Source organism: Salvelinus fontinalis, chromosome 2 (genome assembly GCF_029448725.1).
Source record: "Salvelinus fontinalis isolate EN_2023a chromosome 2, ASM2944872v1, whole genome shotgun sequence".
In the NCBI taxonomy this organism is placed as follows: domain Eukaryota; kingdom Metazoa; phylum Chordata; class Actinopteri; order Salmoniformes; family Salmonidae; genus Salvelinus; species Salvelinus fontinalis.
Genome location: NC_074666.1, coordinates 27936405 through 27953364, shown reverse-complemented (window position 1 = coordinate 27953364; position 16960 = coordinate 27936405). Strand labels below are relative to the sequence as shown.

Genomic DNA, 16960 nt, shown 5'->3' with positions numbered 1-16960 from the left:
AAATGCATTTCTATAGATTCCAAAATATTTTTTACAATGATGGGGGTGCAAAGATGGAGGCATGGTGGTTTCAAAACAGCACCCACTGTCAGTTTTCTAAGGTATATATAAATCATTGGTTGGAACCAAAAAATATATAAAAACATTTTCCTTAAAGCATAATTTTGGAAACTACTAATGTTACTGTCCCCACTACAACAACAAAACTATGTAAATAAACATAATTTTTGTCCTTGAAACATTCTAGAATTTCATTCATTCCTATGGAAGAATGCTTTTCTGAGGAGGCGCCTTCAAAGCCTCTCCATGGCCAAAACATAGCATCAGCAATCCAGGGTTAATATGTCATTGATTGGAACGCGTCTTCTGACTACGGCGCCTTGTTCGGGGCGCGCTGGCTTGTAAAGCAGGCGCACCCGTAGCATTACATAAACAGTGAGATGCGCAGTTACTTAACACGATTTTTCCCCCATTCATATTGAGGATACAATTGAGTCCCTTCTTTTTCACAACAAAACCATTGTAGCTAGGTTTGTGCAACTCCGATGCTTGGTCGTTTTCGATGTATTTCATTTGAACGTTGTCTAGGGCCTTACAGGAAGGAACATAACGAGACGAAATATGGAGAAAAGCAGCGCGACAACTTCTACAAAAAGAAAAGCTTCCTCATCTGAGACAAGTCTTCCAGACTGCAAAAAGCTGAAATCGAAGGATAGTGGCAAGACTTGCGCAAATAAAGCTCTGAACAAGGGTAAGTGAGTGAGTCACGGTTTTGAGTAGGTACAACGTGGCCTAAGGTCTGCCTAGTATGCTGCATAGAAAATGGCCGTGCTCCAGAGCATCAAAACGACTATCAACAAATCAATTTTCATCATAAATAACGACTCATTATTAGTCAGTCAGTCACAATTTAACCAGGATACATTGCGGGTTTGATCCTCTTGAACACGGCCAATGGTAAAAAACAAACCCAAAAAATACGTTAGCCACCTAAAAAAACTTTACTTTCCACAGAAAAGACTAAAATAGAGAAGGACTCAAGCAAGAAAAAACACAAATTCTTGGGTAGGTCAGAAGTTTCTCTAAGTTCTAAAGATGCAAGCCAGAAGATGATTCGGGATGGATGCCTAGAGGTTTCAAAGAATGACAAAGGACAACTTGTTTTTAAAGGTATGCCTACATATGCAACTGTTTTAACATATGGACATTCATTCCACAGAAGGCTCGGTGACAAGTAATGTACATTTTTCTTAGACTTCCCACAGTTCCAACCTAACATGTCACCAAAAGACGTACTTCAGGCTGGCAGCTTTGGTGGTACCTACTTCAGACCAATATGCTCAAGTGTCACAAGTGAGTAGCCTATCCCACACATCTAAAATCATTACATTGGATGTTATGAGTTAATTACTAATGTAGGTTAACCACTTTACTAATCACACTTTTTTTGTTTCTTTCGTCATAGAACAAAATTACAAAGATGAATGGAAGGAGCTCCCTGAGGATTGGCTGAAAGGTTTGAACATTCCCACACAGGTGATTATATGAAACCAAACCTACTCTACACACTGACTGTGGCCTCACACTGGCCTACCAAACTAAATTAACGATAAAACACCTATGAACACATTCATTGTAATAGACACCCAAACAAGACTGAACAATTAAAGCTGATTGGTATAATGCGAAAATAAAACATTATAAGACTTGTCATAAGCATGCCCACCAATGTTGCTATGATCTCATAATGATCCTGACGAAGTTAGACATTTTGAGTCATTTGGAAATTTAATGAAATATATGCACCGATATTTTCCTTGCCAAAAAAAACAGATACCAATATCTGATATTTAACATTTTAGCTGCCTTTTTAAACATTCTACTACAGTTAAATAGTTAACACACACACATGGACGCAGCGCTCTTAGGCACTGTATCTCAGTGCAGGAGGCTTCACTACAGTCTCTGGTTTGAATCCAGACTGTATCACATCCGGCCATGATTGGGAGTCCCATAGGGCGGCGCACAATTGGCCCAGCGTCGTCCAGGGTAGGTCGTCATTGTAAATAAGAATTCTTAACTGACTTGCCTAGTTAAATAAGGGTTACACGCACCACACTGACCAAAAAGTTATTTTGTTGGCATTTACCAGTAAAACATAATCAAAACCTATTTCTTTCACTTACTTGCTGTGCTGTTTCGTTGTTCATTTATTCAGTCGTTTCATTCTCAACCAGGATTTCTATGGAACGCCGTTTGGGTCTTTGTGTGTCAAAAAGATACAGGTCAAATAACACTATTTGACCAATCAGGACCTGAATATGACTGCACGTCACATATTTTAACGTGTTCATACATTTTTGACGTAGTTATTACACATTGATTACACTATCACCCGTATTTCATATGTCACAACGATTCATCGATACCTATGCTATGATGCTGGTGAAGTTGTCTTGCGCACCTACAGTGCTGGTCATATAAAAAAAAGCTAGCTAGCTCATGGATGCAAGCAATGTTCTTCCCCAAAAACATAGCAAAACGACAATCTGTTAACTATATAGCTAGCTGTCATCATCTAAAATAATCCTAATTTATAAGACAGTTCTTATTTGGTTAATGGTGGTCGGACCCATCAATGTGAACCTAGCCACAATAAGGATTAGCCACAATAGTGGACTTTGCAGTTACTTTTATTTCGAAGGCTATGTCATTGACAGATGCAAATTAATACAAATAGTAGAATTATGCCATATTGAATAGAGCATGCTAAACGAGGTTGGAATGTTATATAAAATCAAAAATCGGTTGAAATCACACTGGATGTATTATACTTTAGCATTGCATTGGGAGCAGACTTATTTCACTGTACAGCCTTACCTATGGATTGTGAATGAATGACATGGGGTATCAGTCTACTCAGTGACTCCCAGAAAACATTAGCGTATTACTGTGTAACCCCGGTAGGTCAAAATCTGAAAAATAGTGCACTTGGTAGTGTGTACCGGTGCTCGACCAGTCGCGAAAAATCCAACATCATCCACGACAGAGAACGGTTGATTGTCAAGGGCAATGAATTCCATTATCTTGGCTTTAATGGATTTCGCCTTTGCGTTGTCTCGCTGAAATGTTCTTACTCTTTCAAATGACTGCTCGACTTGTTGACTGCTCGATCCACACAGCTGACATTGTGGGCTAGGTTAGAAATGCTGTGTTGCACATGTAGCGCAAAATTTTATGTGGCATCATTACGTCATGTACCTACGTTATATAGGTATGCATGTCAGCTTTGACATCGGTTTTCCACATCGGCATTACACTAGACATTGGGCCGATACCGATGTTGGCATTTTTAGCTAATATCGTCCGATTCTGATATTTTCACCGATATATCGTGAATCCCTACTAATAAGACGTTACAAAGCCAGGCTCACACTGTTTATAATAAATAATGCATTTTGTGTTTCCCCATACAGGTGGCCTCATCAACATACACAGACAGTGTAAACACATACAAAGTGAAGTGTGGAGGCAGTCTAGAAATGTGGGAAAGCAGTGGATGGATTGTAACCCAGGATCCCTATGGGTGGTTTCAGTGGTACTGCAGGTATTTGCAGAATATATACAGTACATTCAGACTGGGTATAATAAGGCTCCTTTCTATTCTCCTACATTAGTGTCTTCTTGCTCAGAATCTTACTCTGAAATGTAAATTCCCTACAGGTTTTACCATGGTCGGCGTACTAAGGATGATGAGCGTCAGATCGGGCGATGGGCAAAGTGTGCTGGGGTAAAAGGCCGGTGGAGAAATAATCTTATCACCAAAGTTGTCCGGTCAGGCTGTGGCTTTGACAACCCAACAATCTCTCCTGTGGTCAGACAGACATTACAGCACTGGGGGTACCGACTGACCAAGGAGGACTACAAGGAGGGTGCCAAGAGGGTTAAGCCAAAATAACCATGCACCCTGCTTGTATTCATTATACGTGTACAGTAGGGAGGCTGGTAGGTAGACGGGCTCATTGTAATGGCTGTAATGGCTGGAAGGAATTTAAATGGAACGTTAAAAAACAGATCAAACATATGGAAACAACATTTGATTCCATTTAATTTATTTAATTCCAGCCATATCAATGATCCCATCCTCCTATAGCTCCTCTCAACAGCCTCCACTGGGGTACAGAAATAAGTGCATGAGTTTGACTGTTTTATTTGCAAACATGTGTTTGTGGTATTTTTGATACTGTAAATGCAATGTTTAACTTTAATGTGACTTTTTTTTAAATATAGAGATATCGAACTCCCTTTCTTGGAGCTTCTGTCTTGTTATTCTCATGCGTCTTTCACCTCTTATGAGGTGGGTATTGTGCGCTGCAAAAAGAATGAGCGACAGAGCTCACCAGCTTGTAGTCCTAAAACCCGGAAATTAGTTACATCTGGTTTGTTCAGCCATCTCTAAGGGAAGAAAGTATAGGGTTTTGGAATAAAACCTAAAAATAAGGTCTGAGGATAACTGACTTGGGTGATGTTATATGTTTTGTTCTGTGATATAATAGCAGTTATGTAAAAAGGGCTTTATAAGTACATTTGAGTTAACATACAAATCCTTTATGAATTATGCAGAGATTTTAGCATGAAAATCTTGGTGGGGCAAACAATAAAAAAAATATAAATAAATGTTTTAATGCATGCCAGCAAAGCCACTACACAACATTAAACAATAGATTCATTGCACTATAATGGTGACAAACAGTGCCCACAAACTGGTAGGGCCTACTTTAAGCTGTCTCAACAACAGTCCCAACACCTTATCACTGCTACACCTGGGCCCTGATTCAGAAAGCAGGTTTAACATACTGAGTTTAAACCTGAACTCTGGGTTGACTAATTCTGAGCTTTCAAACTCTGTGTTTTTGGTTTAATTACAGGTGATAACAATTAGTTAAATCAACTCTGAGTTAAGTTAACCCAGAGTAAAGCATGTGCATGAGGAGATTAAAAGCCCTCATCAATGGAAAGCAGATAACATGATTCATCATGACAACAGGAGAAAAAAGGGCTTGAACCTCCTACTTCTCCCCAGTGGAGTTAGAAATATTAATGAATGAGTATGCAGAATATGAGTATACACTACCGTTAAAAGTTTGGGATCACTTAGAAATGTCCTTGTTTTTGAAAGATAAGCTAATTTTTTTGTCCATTAAAATAACATAAAATTGATCAGAAATAGTGTATACATTGTAAATGACTATTGTAGCTGGAAACGTCTGATTTTTAATGGAATATCTACATAGGCGTACAGAGGCCCATTATCAGCAACCATCACTCCTGTGTTCCAATGGCATGTTGTGTTAGCTAATCCAAGTTTATCATTTTAAAGGCTAATTGATCATTAGAAAACCCTTTTGCAATTACGTTAGCACAGCTGAAAAATGTTGTCCTGATTAAAGAAGCAATAAAACTGGCCTTTAAACTAGTTGAGTATCTGGAGCTTCAGCATTTGTGGGTTTGATTACAGGCTCAAAATGGCCAGAAACAAAGAACTTTCTTCTGAAACTCGTCAGTCTATTCTTGTTCCTTGAAATAAAGGCTATTCCATGTGAGAAATTGCCAAGAAACTGAAGATCTCGTACAACGCTGTGTACTACTCCCTTCACAGAACAGTGCAAATGGGCCCTAACCAGAATAGAAAGAGGAGTGGGAGGGTCTGGTCCACAACTGAGCAATAGGACAAGTACATTAGAGTGTCTAGTTTGAGAAACAGACACCTCACAAGTCCTCAACTGGCAACTTCATTAAATAGTACCCGCAAAACACCAGTCTCAGCGTCAACAGTGAAGAGGCGACTCCGGGATGCTGGCCTTCTAGGCAGAGTTGCAAAGAAAAAGCCATATCTCAGACTGGCCAATAAAAATAAAAGATTAAGATGGGCAAACACAGACATTGGACAGAGGAAATCTGCCTAGAAGGCCAGTATCCCAGAGTCGCCTCTTCACTGTTGACGTTGAGACTGCTGTTTGGCCCATGACTTACAATGAAACTAAGTAGACCTGGCACTGAAATTCAATGTCATTTTTTTGTGTTCCTATAGCTCCCTGTGAAACAGCTGTACAAGGTGTACTTAGAGAACCAAATTGAAAAATGTAATTTAGAAATTGACCACATAAGGCTGCAGATGCAAAAGATAGAAATACAACTGCTGGAACATCAGTTAAAGGTGAGTGAGGTGCCCACAGGTGGATGATTTTACTTGTTTGAACAACATAAAAAAATATTAACTTCTGTATTTGTACTTGCAGGAAATAAAGAAGACTTAATAAAAAGAAAGGCATATTGTCTTTATTTGACACTGGGGAGGTGATGGGTCAATCAGAAATTATGGTAGCATATTGTGTCTCTGACTGCTCTTCCATCTCGTGCATCAGCGGGGTGGTCAGGATCGTTCACTGGTTGAGTAGGATATTGTTCTCTTCTAATTGTGGCAATGTTGTGGAGAATCACACATGCCACAATAATGTCACATTCCCTTTCTGGGGTGACTCTGAGCCTACGAAGGCACTGGAACCGGGCCTTGAGCATCCCAATGGTCATCTCTACCCTGGCTCTTGGCCTGCAGTGAGCCAAGTTATAACGTTGCTGCGGGCTCAGGATCAGGGTGAGGGGTCAGTAAATAGGGCTGGCAGGTCACCGAGCAGGTAACCATTGAACTCTCCAATGATAATACAAGGATACAGTTTAAATTTTCAGTTGCAATAGGATGAAGCAAAATATTGATTACAATAGGATATAGCTTTATATATATATTTACCACGGGCAAATCTAGCGCTCAGTGTACACTCACGAAAAATGTGCGAGTCATGTACAAACCCAGGCCACTTTGCTTCCACGTTGCTGATGATGTGGGCTGCATCACATATGATCTTCACAGTGCAGAACAGTAATTAGCTGCAGTAACTGTATTGTGAAGTATCTTTCATTTGGAATGCTAAAGGCTACTATTTAGGCCTACCTGCACATTAATGCTGTAGAAATACTTCCTTTTCACATAATCTCCTTCAGTTACTGAAGGAGCTGTGATAGGAATATGAGTGCCATCTATGCAGCTAATCACACCTGGAAACCCTAAAGTATATCAAATTAACTGATTAGTGCTTCAAGTCTCAAAGCTTCATACTAAATAAATAAATTATTGCTGAGCCTGATACCTGCAATTCTGTGGAATTCTTCTTTGATTAGTCTTGTGGGTCTGTGACTTGGGAAACCACAAAAGTGCACAGTCAACTTTTCAGTGCAAGAGTCACATTTCTGGCAGCCCGACAGACGGTTGCCTTGGAAAAATGCTATACATATATAGCATATATTGGCAAAAAAACGAAGTGCAACACAAAGAATTTGTTTCCCGAACTGAGAGCATGTCCACGATGTGTCACATGAACGATATAAGGGCTGAAAATATTGTGAAGATGAATGATCTATCTGCATTGTGTCCCACCCACCACCCCCCTCTTTTACGCTACTGCTACTCTCTGTTCATCATATATGCATAGTCACTTTAACCATATCTACATGTACATACTACCTCAATCAGCCTGACTAACCGGTGTCTGTATGTAGCCTCGCTACTGTATATAGCCTGTCTTTTTACTGTTCTTTTATTTCTTTACATACCTATTGTTCACCTAATACCTTTTTTGCACTATTGGTTAGAGCCTGTAAGTAAGCATTTCACTGTAAGGTCTACTACACCTGTTGTATTCGGCGCACGTGACAAATAAACTTTGATTTGATCGATTGTGCAGAAAAACGGAAACCCTCAAACAGATAATCATCAGGGAATGATAAAACATCCAAGCGGGGTCTGATTATTCTCTCCCAACGGAGATTTCTGCTGAGTATTTGTGCTTCAATATCAACTGGCTCTTCAAGAAAAGGACACGCCATGTCTGACACCTTCAGTCTGCAGGCTTTAGCTAAAGAGGAGGAGAAACTCAGGGTTAGTTGAAGATAACCTGCCAGCGAGCAGGTTAGCTTCACGGAGTATGTTGCGATAGTAACTGACTCAGAGTTAAGCTGAACTGGCTTTGTCAAACCGAAAACCCAGAGTTTCCTTCAACTCTGGGTCAACTAACTCTGAGTCACTAAACTCGCTTTCTGAAACTGGGCCCTGGCTACCAGCAGAGCCTTGTTCGGCAGCGAAACAGTTTATTCAGCCTAATTTACTGCCTTTTAAAAAAACATAGCTGATATGGCTGACTTGCTTAAACAAATGTGGTTTATACTGACAATTGAGCTGTACAAACTATGGCATAAGGGAACAACGAGTGGATAAGAGGCAATCTGTTATTTTGATTAAGACAATAATGAGTGAGCTAGGACGGACGTAGTCAATGTAACTATTTGTTCAGCACTTTTGAAATGTACAGCGACATAATTGAACATGGGCCGTTATTACCATATTCTCCCTGTACACCAAGTCAGAACCATACGAAAAATAAAGGGGGTATATAAGCAGACAATGAAAGCTCTTACAATATTTGATGGTGACATTTCTCTAAACAGGCTATAGGCTACATGTGCACCGCCAAGTGAGAACAGTAGGCGAAATTAAGAGGGGAAAATTTACCAAATTTTAGGGTGAGGGACAACAGCTTACTACACAACATACACTTAATATTACTTTCTTAGCTACAGTATACATATCTCCCTGGCATATTACATCATTTATGCAGCAGCATAAAGACATTTTTAGACTTGCCTTGTTGTGCTGTGCTCACTTGAACAGGGAGGTGGTGCGGCGGTCCTTCGTGGGCAAACTTTGTCATCTAAGTCTGGCATTCTCTGGATTTATGGTGCTTTCAAGACAACTGGAAACTTGAAAAAAAAACAAGGTTGAATCATGATGATGTCAGTGATCTTCAGGTCGGAGCTCTTGAAAGAGGCCAGAATTCCCGACTTGGATGACCGTTTAAAACGTATTATCCCAGCCGGAGCTCGTTTTTTCAGAGTTCCCACTTGTCTTGAACTCACTGAAGACAGATTTCCCAGTTCCCGAGTTTCCAGTTGTTTTGAGTGTGGCAGATGTCATGCTGGATTGACAGCATGGCCAATGTTGAATGTTTATCCTTTTACGCTTGGAAAAGAGACCTTAAACTCAGACTTGGGACCACACACCCTGAATGGCAGATCAAGTTTGTATGCGGCTTTATTAACTAAATTATTTCATTTTTCACATTGTTTGCAAACTGATATGTGGCATGTATTAAAGCCAAAATAACATGCAAAACAGGTGTGAGAGCAAAATTGCAAGATGATGTTATGATGTTGTAATTGCATCAAATGGTTGTTTTGAATAAGGGGTTGTTAGAACGCTCATCTGTGTGTGTTCTACTGAGGATGGGACTCTGGAAAATTTACGATGTCTTTGGGTGATACTGCATTCCAGAGCATGAGTTAATGTTTCTGTTCTATAAGATACCAGGGAGAGATGACTCCAGGGCCATACCTTGGTCTCTACACAATGATAACTGTTTTTACAGCAGATACTGTCTGCTGTGAATTATAAGTATCTTTCATACACATCTTAACCTTGTGACCCATTCCATACATCTGTTGTTTGTCATGTAGACAGAAGGAGGATGGACTTCGCTATAAAATGCTGTGGCTCAAACCAGCTCGTTGAGTTCTCAGTGATCACCTCCAGCGGTGATTACCGACCAGCTCCATTAGTGCAGTAATGAAATAATAAAGTTTGATTGTTTTGAAGAAATCTAAAAGTCTCTCCTTTTGATTACAATAATTCCACCAGACAGGCAATCAAAAATATATATTTTTTAAAAGGTAGGCCTCAAAACCTTCCCTGAATGACAGGTCACCACTGGAATTGTGAAGCCTTTATGTGCTTTTTCTATAACATAAATTTGTCAAAATTCACAAAAAGTGACTTTAGCTGATGAAGATGATCTCATAGGACAAAACGTATAAAATCTGCTAAGCCTATGTTTACCACATTCCTTATTTTGGGCGTTTATCACAAAACGCCATTCATTTCCCTCAGGCTTTGTCCAACAAACCATGGCGGAGTTATTGGTGCCACCAAAAAGACACAGTTACTATTTGTCGTACCCTTTAGCGTCGTACAAACTATAAACGTCATTTCCAGACAAAAATCAAAGAATGTTCAAATAGAATATGCACCAATCAGATTGTTAGATATGTTCTTCTCTATATAATTGACAGCAATTGTTCCAATCACTGCATGTCTTCACGGCATCCGCCTCCTCTCTGTCAGCAAATCTACTTTCTCATGCGTTATCAAGGTTGTTTGTGAAATCCAGTCTCTGTTCTTTGTATAGAGCGATTTTCCCTGCTACGTGCGTTGGAATCGTATTGACCCAAACATTTATTTTGGTAAAGGTATGAAGTAATGGTTGGATATACAAAAATTGTGCTTTCATCTGAAAAGTATTTTATATTAGTTAGCAATATGTTGGATTCATTTGCTAGAAAAAAAACGAGTGTGCTAGCTAGCTATTGTTAGCTAGGAGTGGGGGTGATTAGCTTAGCTTGCTGCTAGCCAGCTTCCCAAATGTATAAGATAGCTAACTGCTAGCTATCGTTAGTTATCGAACGTGTGCTAATACGTTTTAGTTCGTTAACTGATTGTTTCAACATCGATGTTTGTTTGCTAGCTGCCAATCCACGCCTTGAACTAGTTAGCTAGCTAATTCGGTGGCTTTCAAATTCGGCTAGTTAACGTTAACGCGTTAGGTAGTCGCTTTACTCTATCTTGACAATTAACTAACTAGCCAGCGATGTCGCATTTCATTACTTAGCCGATAGTAACGTTATCTCTCAAAACGCCACTCTTTACCATCTACTATTTGCTTGTTAAACGTTAACCAAAAATATTTTAGACTTTGTGAAATGATCAGTTAACGTTATATAACTAACTGAACACTTACGGTAGCTAACTAACGTTATATCGTTCATCTGGCTTTGGAATCTTTTTTATTTTGTTTCATAACTAGCTAACCCGATTATGTTCTTTATAATAAATGTAGTGACTGTGTTAATGACTGTCCTTTTTTATTAGATGCAAGGAAACTGGGGCCACCGTGGTGAACAGCAGAATCATGGCCCATCTAGACACCAGATGGAAAGTCAGAAAAACCCTGGAGATAACAGCAATGGACAGCATGCAGATGAGCAGGAGAGCCCAAGTAAGATGGGATTCATCGCCTCCTGAGCCCTGTATTGGAAGGAAATGAAATCCTCCTGTATTATAATATTTTGCTCCTCTGTAGATGCTGGGATAACCATAGATCTACAGAACTTCAGGAAACCAGGAGAGAAGACTTACACTCAGCGTAGCCGTCTCTTTGTGGGAAATTTACCAACTGGTGTTACAGAGGCGGAGGTGGAGAAGTTGTTTTCCAAGTATGGCAAGGCAGCTGAGATTTTCATCAACAAGGACAGGGGGTTTGGATTCATTAGACTGGTAAGTTGCTAGTGTAGTGGATGACCAAGTGGATATCTACTGCCTTACTGAGATCTATAAATGCTGTCGCCCCGGATTCAGAATTGCCTTGGCATTTCCAGGTCAGTAGTATTGACAGTGCCTCGTGTGAGTTGTTACGTTGAGAAGGGTTGAAAGTTCGCACCCCGGTCAGGTGGAATTTCAACTCTGTCGCAGCAGCATATTCAAGTGATGGAAGTTATATTCCTCAATCCTAAATCATATGGAAAACAGACTGGCTGACCTCACACATGATTTGCACAACAAGGTGGCTGGAAGGTGTACGTTATGAATCTGAATAGTCAGATAGGTAGCAACAATGGGGAATCTTGGCTTCGTTTCAGCACATATCTTATTGATACCATGGCATGTTTTGACTGTCATGTCCATACTCAAATTCGCTAGCCAACTAACAACTCTAACTAATGATGTATGTGAGACAAGCGCTCATTGTGCAAATGTTTTTGTTTTAAATTAACATTTGGAGACAAAATAGTTTACATGTTGTCAATAGTCTAAAGGCCGTCCGTGTGCTTCCCAGCCGAAACAGTTAGGTAGAGTTTGTGCATATTTTATGACAACATTTTGTGACGTTTTGGACTTCGGTGAGGGTTTTTTCAGCTGTTCGGGAGCGCACACTTTTTTTTTCTGGTGGCAAGCTGAAGTCTACACCCCTTTGTTGGTGATTGGTCAGTGGTAGAGATGCTTCAATAGTCTTTGTCATTTAACCAGAGACAACTCATTTTCATGCACATTTTTTAATTGAGAAATACTGCAAACATATTAGATGTGAAATTGCGTGACTAAAATCTCATCTTAGATACAGCGGTCTAAGGCACTGCATCTGTGCTAGAAGTGTCACTACAGACCCTGGTTCGATCCCGGGCTGTACAATTGGCCCAGCGTCGTCTGGGTTAGGGGAGGGTTTGTCCGGGGTAGGCCGTCATTGTAAATAAGAATTCGTTCATAACTGACTTGCCTAGTTAAATAAAAATGAAATATCTGACTTTTGAGGAAGTGTATGCTGGCAATGTCATCTCAAAATAGACAAACGGTGCTATTGTTGCTTTTTTTCAAATTTTTCAAGCCAAGGTCTTTTAAGGCAGTATGCAAGCTGAGTTCGGTTGGGTGCCAGCCGAACTAATGCATACTGATGCCTTAATTCTTATGGCTGCAATCCCGTTAACGGGATGATATGACAACAGCCAGTGAAAGTGCAGGGCGCCAAATTCAATCAACAGAAATCTCATAATTAAAATTCCTCAAACATACATGTATCTTATACCATTTTAAAGGTAATCTTGTTGTTAATCCCACAAGTGTCCGATTTCAAATAGGCTTTACAGCGAAAGCACCACAAACGATTATGTTAGGTCACTGCAAAATCACAGAAAAACAGCCAATTTTCCAGCCAAAGACAGGAGTCACAAAATGCAGAAATAGAGAAAATGAATCACTAACCTTTGATCTTCATCAGATGACACACATAGGACTTCATGTTAAACAATACATATGTTTTGTTCGATAAAGTTAATATTTATATCCAAAAATCTCAGTTTACATTGGCGCCATGTTCAGAAATGCCTCAAAAATCCGGAGAAATTGCAGAGAGCCACGTCAAATAACATAAATACTCATCATAAACTTTGATGAAAGGTACATGTTTTACATAGAATTAAAGATACACTTGTTCTTAATGCAACCGCTGTGTCAGATTTCAAAAGCTTTACGGCAAAAGCACAATATTCAATTATCTGAGAACAGCGTTCAGCCACAAAAGGAAGCCATACAGTTACCCGCTAAATTGTGCAGTCAACAAAACTCATAAAAAGCATTATAAATCTTCACTTACCATTGCTGATCTTTGTCGGAATGCACAGTCAGTAGAAAGTCCGTGACAGTCAGTAGAAACATGTCAAACGATGTGTTGAATCAATCTTTAGAATGTTTTTAACAAATCTTTAGTAACGTTCCAACCGGAGAATTACATTAACTTCAGATATGCGATGGAACAGAGCTCCCTCTCATGTGAACACGCATGGTCAGGTCATGGTAGACCTGACTATTTCCTGTCTCCTTCGGCCCCACCTCACAGTAGAGGCATCAGACAAGGTTCTACAGACTGTTGACATCTAGTGTAAGCCATAGGGAGTGCAAACTCATAGATATCCCATGGTTTGTTCAATTGGGGCTGTGTTGAAAATCTACCAACCTCAGAATTCCCACTTCCTGTTTGGATTTTTTCTCAGGTTTTTGCCTGCCATATGAGTTCTGTTATACTCAGACATCATTCAAACAGTTTTAGAAACTTCAGAGTGTTTTCTATCCAATACGATTAATAATATGCATAAATTAGCAACTGGGACTGAGGAGCAGGCAGTTTACTATGGGCACCTCTATGCATCTTTCATCCAAGCTACTCAATACTGCCCCTGCAGCCATAAGAAGTTAAGCCAACCCTGTCTGTTTTGCCCTAAGTGTTGGATTTGTTGCTCAATAGCCAACCTTTCTATTTATGTGATCAATTTGGAAATGTTGTAATTTTATAATTTTCTACCAACAGGAGACAAAAACAGTGGCTGAGATTGCTAAAGCTGAACTTGATGAAACCTCATTCAGAGGCAGACAGTTGCGTGTGCGGTTTGCGACACATGGTGCTGCTCTAGCTGTGAGGAATTTGCCACAGTTCATTTCCAATGAGCTCCTGGAAGAGGCTTTCTCCTTCTTTGGCCAGATTGAAAGAGCCATAGTTATAGTGGATGATAGAGGGAGACCCACAGGAAAGGGGATTGTGGAATACACAGCCAAGCCTGCAGCAAGGAAGGCTCTGGATAGGTGTGCAGATGGAGCCTTTCTATTGACTGCGTAAGTATTATGCTGGAAATGTATTAAAACATGTTGACGTTTCAAATGCATTTGTTGTGAGGTTTTCAAAATGGCAGAAGTCGTCATGCTGATTGTTTTCTGCTTTCAGATTCCCCAGGCCAGTAACAGTCGAACCAATGGAGCAGTTTGATGAGGATGAGGGACTGCCGGAGAGGATTGTAAACAAAAACCAAGTTTTTCACAAGTGAGTAATCATACAGAGTTGGCATACTTTCTCAGAATGCATTGGTCAGAACTGTGCGTACAACAATCTCACACTTTGTTGCTGAAAAGAGGTACAATCCATAACTTGAAAATGTTGCGTACTGAGCTGTTTCTCTTATGTAAAATCTCTCCGCCAGGGAGCGGGAGCATCCACCAAGGTTTGCTCAGCCAGGGACATTTGAGTATGAGTATGCCATGCGCTGGAAGGCCCTTTTGGAGATGGAGAAGCAGCAGTATGAGCAGGTCGACAGGAACATAAAGGAGGCTCAGGAGAAGCTGGAACAGGAGATGGAGGCAGCCAGACATGAGCACCAGGTTGTCCTGATGAGACAAGGTATGCATGTATGGTCTCGGCCCACTCTAGAGACGCATATCAATACAAAGGTTAGGATACTGATGAACACAACGTGGTGTCTTATGGGAAAAGTGTCCTACCACCATATTTAGCCCAGAGGTCAATCGCATACCACACCGCTTGAATGTAGTCCTGTTAGCAATTGATTCATATGTTTTAGGTCTTTTGACTGGGTTACTAACAAATGGGGTATTCATCTCATTATAGACCTGCTGAGGCGTCAGGAGGAGCTGAGGAGAATGGAGGAGCTCCATAACCAGGAGATGCAGAAGAGGAAGCAGATGGAATTGCGTCAGGAAGAGGAGCATCGCAGGAGGGAGGAGGAGATGAGAATGCACACTGAGGAGAGGATGAGGAGGCAGCAGGAGGGCTTCAAGGGGAACTTCCCTGGAAATGTGAGTCTTTGCTTCTTGACACTGCTTAAATGCACAGATTTATTCCTCAATACACAGAAATTAAAGTTGCCTAAAATGTTTCTAAGCATCTTTAAAATTGTTTTGTTTGTGGTTACTGGTATTCAGCAATCGGAAAAAGGACAAGTATTCGCTAAAAAAAACAATTTTGGTTGGGTATTCTGAAAGCTGTATATTGTTTAATGTATCTGATTTAAGAAATACCTTTCATGTGTTTTTTTATCTCTTTTTTTTGTTGGAGCAGGAGATGCGGATGCACATGCAAGGTAAGTTTTCCATTAGCGGTCAGATCTTCACTGAGCTATCAAGGGCACCATGTTATTTAGTATATATTGCATTGGTTTGCAGATGTGCTGTCTGTCTTGGTTTTGGTGTAGGTCAAGGAATGAACAGAAACACAATGGGTGGTGTTGAAGGAAAGCCCAGCGGGCCCAACCCTGGAGCTGCCAACATGCCTGCTGAGAACCCCCCTTTAATGGTAATATAAGAGACCACTTAGAATAACAAACAATATATTTACATACCAAGATTAACTAATTTATTGTGCCAAAGAGAACATAAACAAGAATGTATTTGATCATTTCACCTCTGGTGTTCTAATGGTGTCATGTAAATGTCACTCATGTTATTTATTTTCTGTTTTCTCCAGCAGGGGGCAGGAAACGACACCATGCCCGTAGGAGGCCAACCTGGCTTCGCAAGAGGCCCTGGCCAAGGCCCTGCTGACTTTGCCAACAAGCGTCGCAGATTCTAAAATTATCAATTCAACTTTTTTACTTTTCAAACTGTACTATATTTTAAGTCATACATGGATTATTACATTTTATGTACTGTGAAAAATTGTATGGGGATTTTTTTTTTTAAGTGTCAACTTGGCATTTACGTATTTCAGATGAATACTGCTTCTGTATAGACTTTCTTTTTATTCGTCAAAACCAGTGGTGTAGTGGAGGGTAAACGCAAATGCATTGCAAATGTGTGGAGTGTTGCTTTTTTCACCCTGACCGGCGATCAGTTTACCCACCTATTTTTATACCACTACACCACTCCTCAAAACAATGTACTTTTATATAGCAATAGTACATTTGTCACGCTCATTCTCTCTCTAAGCCTTTCTGAACAGCTTTAAATAAAATCTTAATTCCATGTAGGTTTTTTTGGTACTTTGTCATGTTTTAAATTTCATGTTAACTGTGTTAGAATGTAATCCTTTCCTTCAAAAGGCTGGTTTAGCGACGGTATAGAAGACATGCATAAGAGAATAATGTAGTTACAAGTATGATTTGGTCTTTTAAAGCATTTAGATTTTTACTAAAGCACTGCTATACATATCAGAGAAAATTATATGATATAGTATAAAGGTATTTGAGTGAAGCATACCATTGTTCCTATGGTCTAATGTACAAGTTGGTGTACTGTAAAATAGGGTGTTACTCTTTTTGCCATTTAACTCAAGTGTTTGTCTAGCAGTTCAACTTTTTGCCAGTCTACAACTCACCACATTGACAAACTGTGCTTGACATTTATTTACAGATCAAAACAAAAGGGTAATTCCCTATTGATTTGACATTCTTCGGGTCTGTCAGT

The 16960-nt window shown here is 40.0% G+C and overlaps 2 protein-coding genes across 4 annotated transcripts; both read left to right on the top strand.

The window, feature by feature from the left end:
* The first annotated feature begins 391 nt into the window (after nucleotides 1–391).
* zgc:113208 (uncharacterized protein LOC550591 homolog) lies at nucleotides 392–5476 on the top strand. Of its 2 annotated transcripts, none has more exons than XM_055869487.1 (6): nucleotides 392–751; nucleotides 1015–1170; nucleotides 1255–1353; nucleotides 1466–1536; nucleotides 3477–3607; nucleotides 3724–5476. In XM_055869487.1, exons 1-6 carry the CDS (start codon nucleotides 622–624, stop codon nucleotides 3956–3958), a joined length of 822 nt encoding a protein of 273 aa, XP_055725462.1. In that variant the 5' UTR covers nucleotides 392–621; the 3' UTR covers nucleotides 3959–5476. The 2 variants fall into 2 exon arrangements, with proteins under 2 accessions (XP_055725462.1, XP_055725471.1); XM_055869496.1 differs by having other exon boundaries at nucleotides 661–751; nucleotides 1020–1170.
* A 4827-nt stretch (nucleotides 5477–10303) lies between these two features.
* Nucleotides 10304–16519, top strand: LOC129815544 (non-POU domain-containing octamer-binding protein-like). 2 transcript variants are annotated; one of them, XM_055869474.1, is made up of 10 exons: nucleotides 10304–10407; nucleotides 11093–11219; nucleotides 11304–11497; nucleotides 14079–14380; nucleotides 14490–14585; nucleotides 14743–14939; nucleotides 15168–15355; nucleotides 15618–15639; nucleotides 15751–15851; nucleotides 16023–16519. In XM_055869474.1, exons 2-10 carry the CDS (start codon nucleotides 11093–11095, stop codon nucleotides 16125–16127), a joined length of 1332 nt encoding a protein of 443 aa, XP_055725449.1. In that variant the 5' UTR covers nucleotides 10304–10407; the 3' UTR covers nucleotides 16128–16519. The 2 variants fall into 2 exon arrangements, with proteins under 2 accessions (XP_055725449.1, XP_055725442.1); XM_055869467.1 differs by having other exon boundaries at nucleotides 10304–10413.
* The last annotated feature ends 441 nt before the right edge of the window (nucleotides 16520–16960 follow it).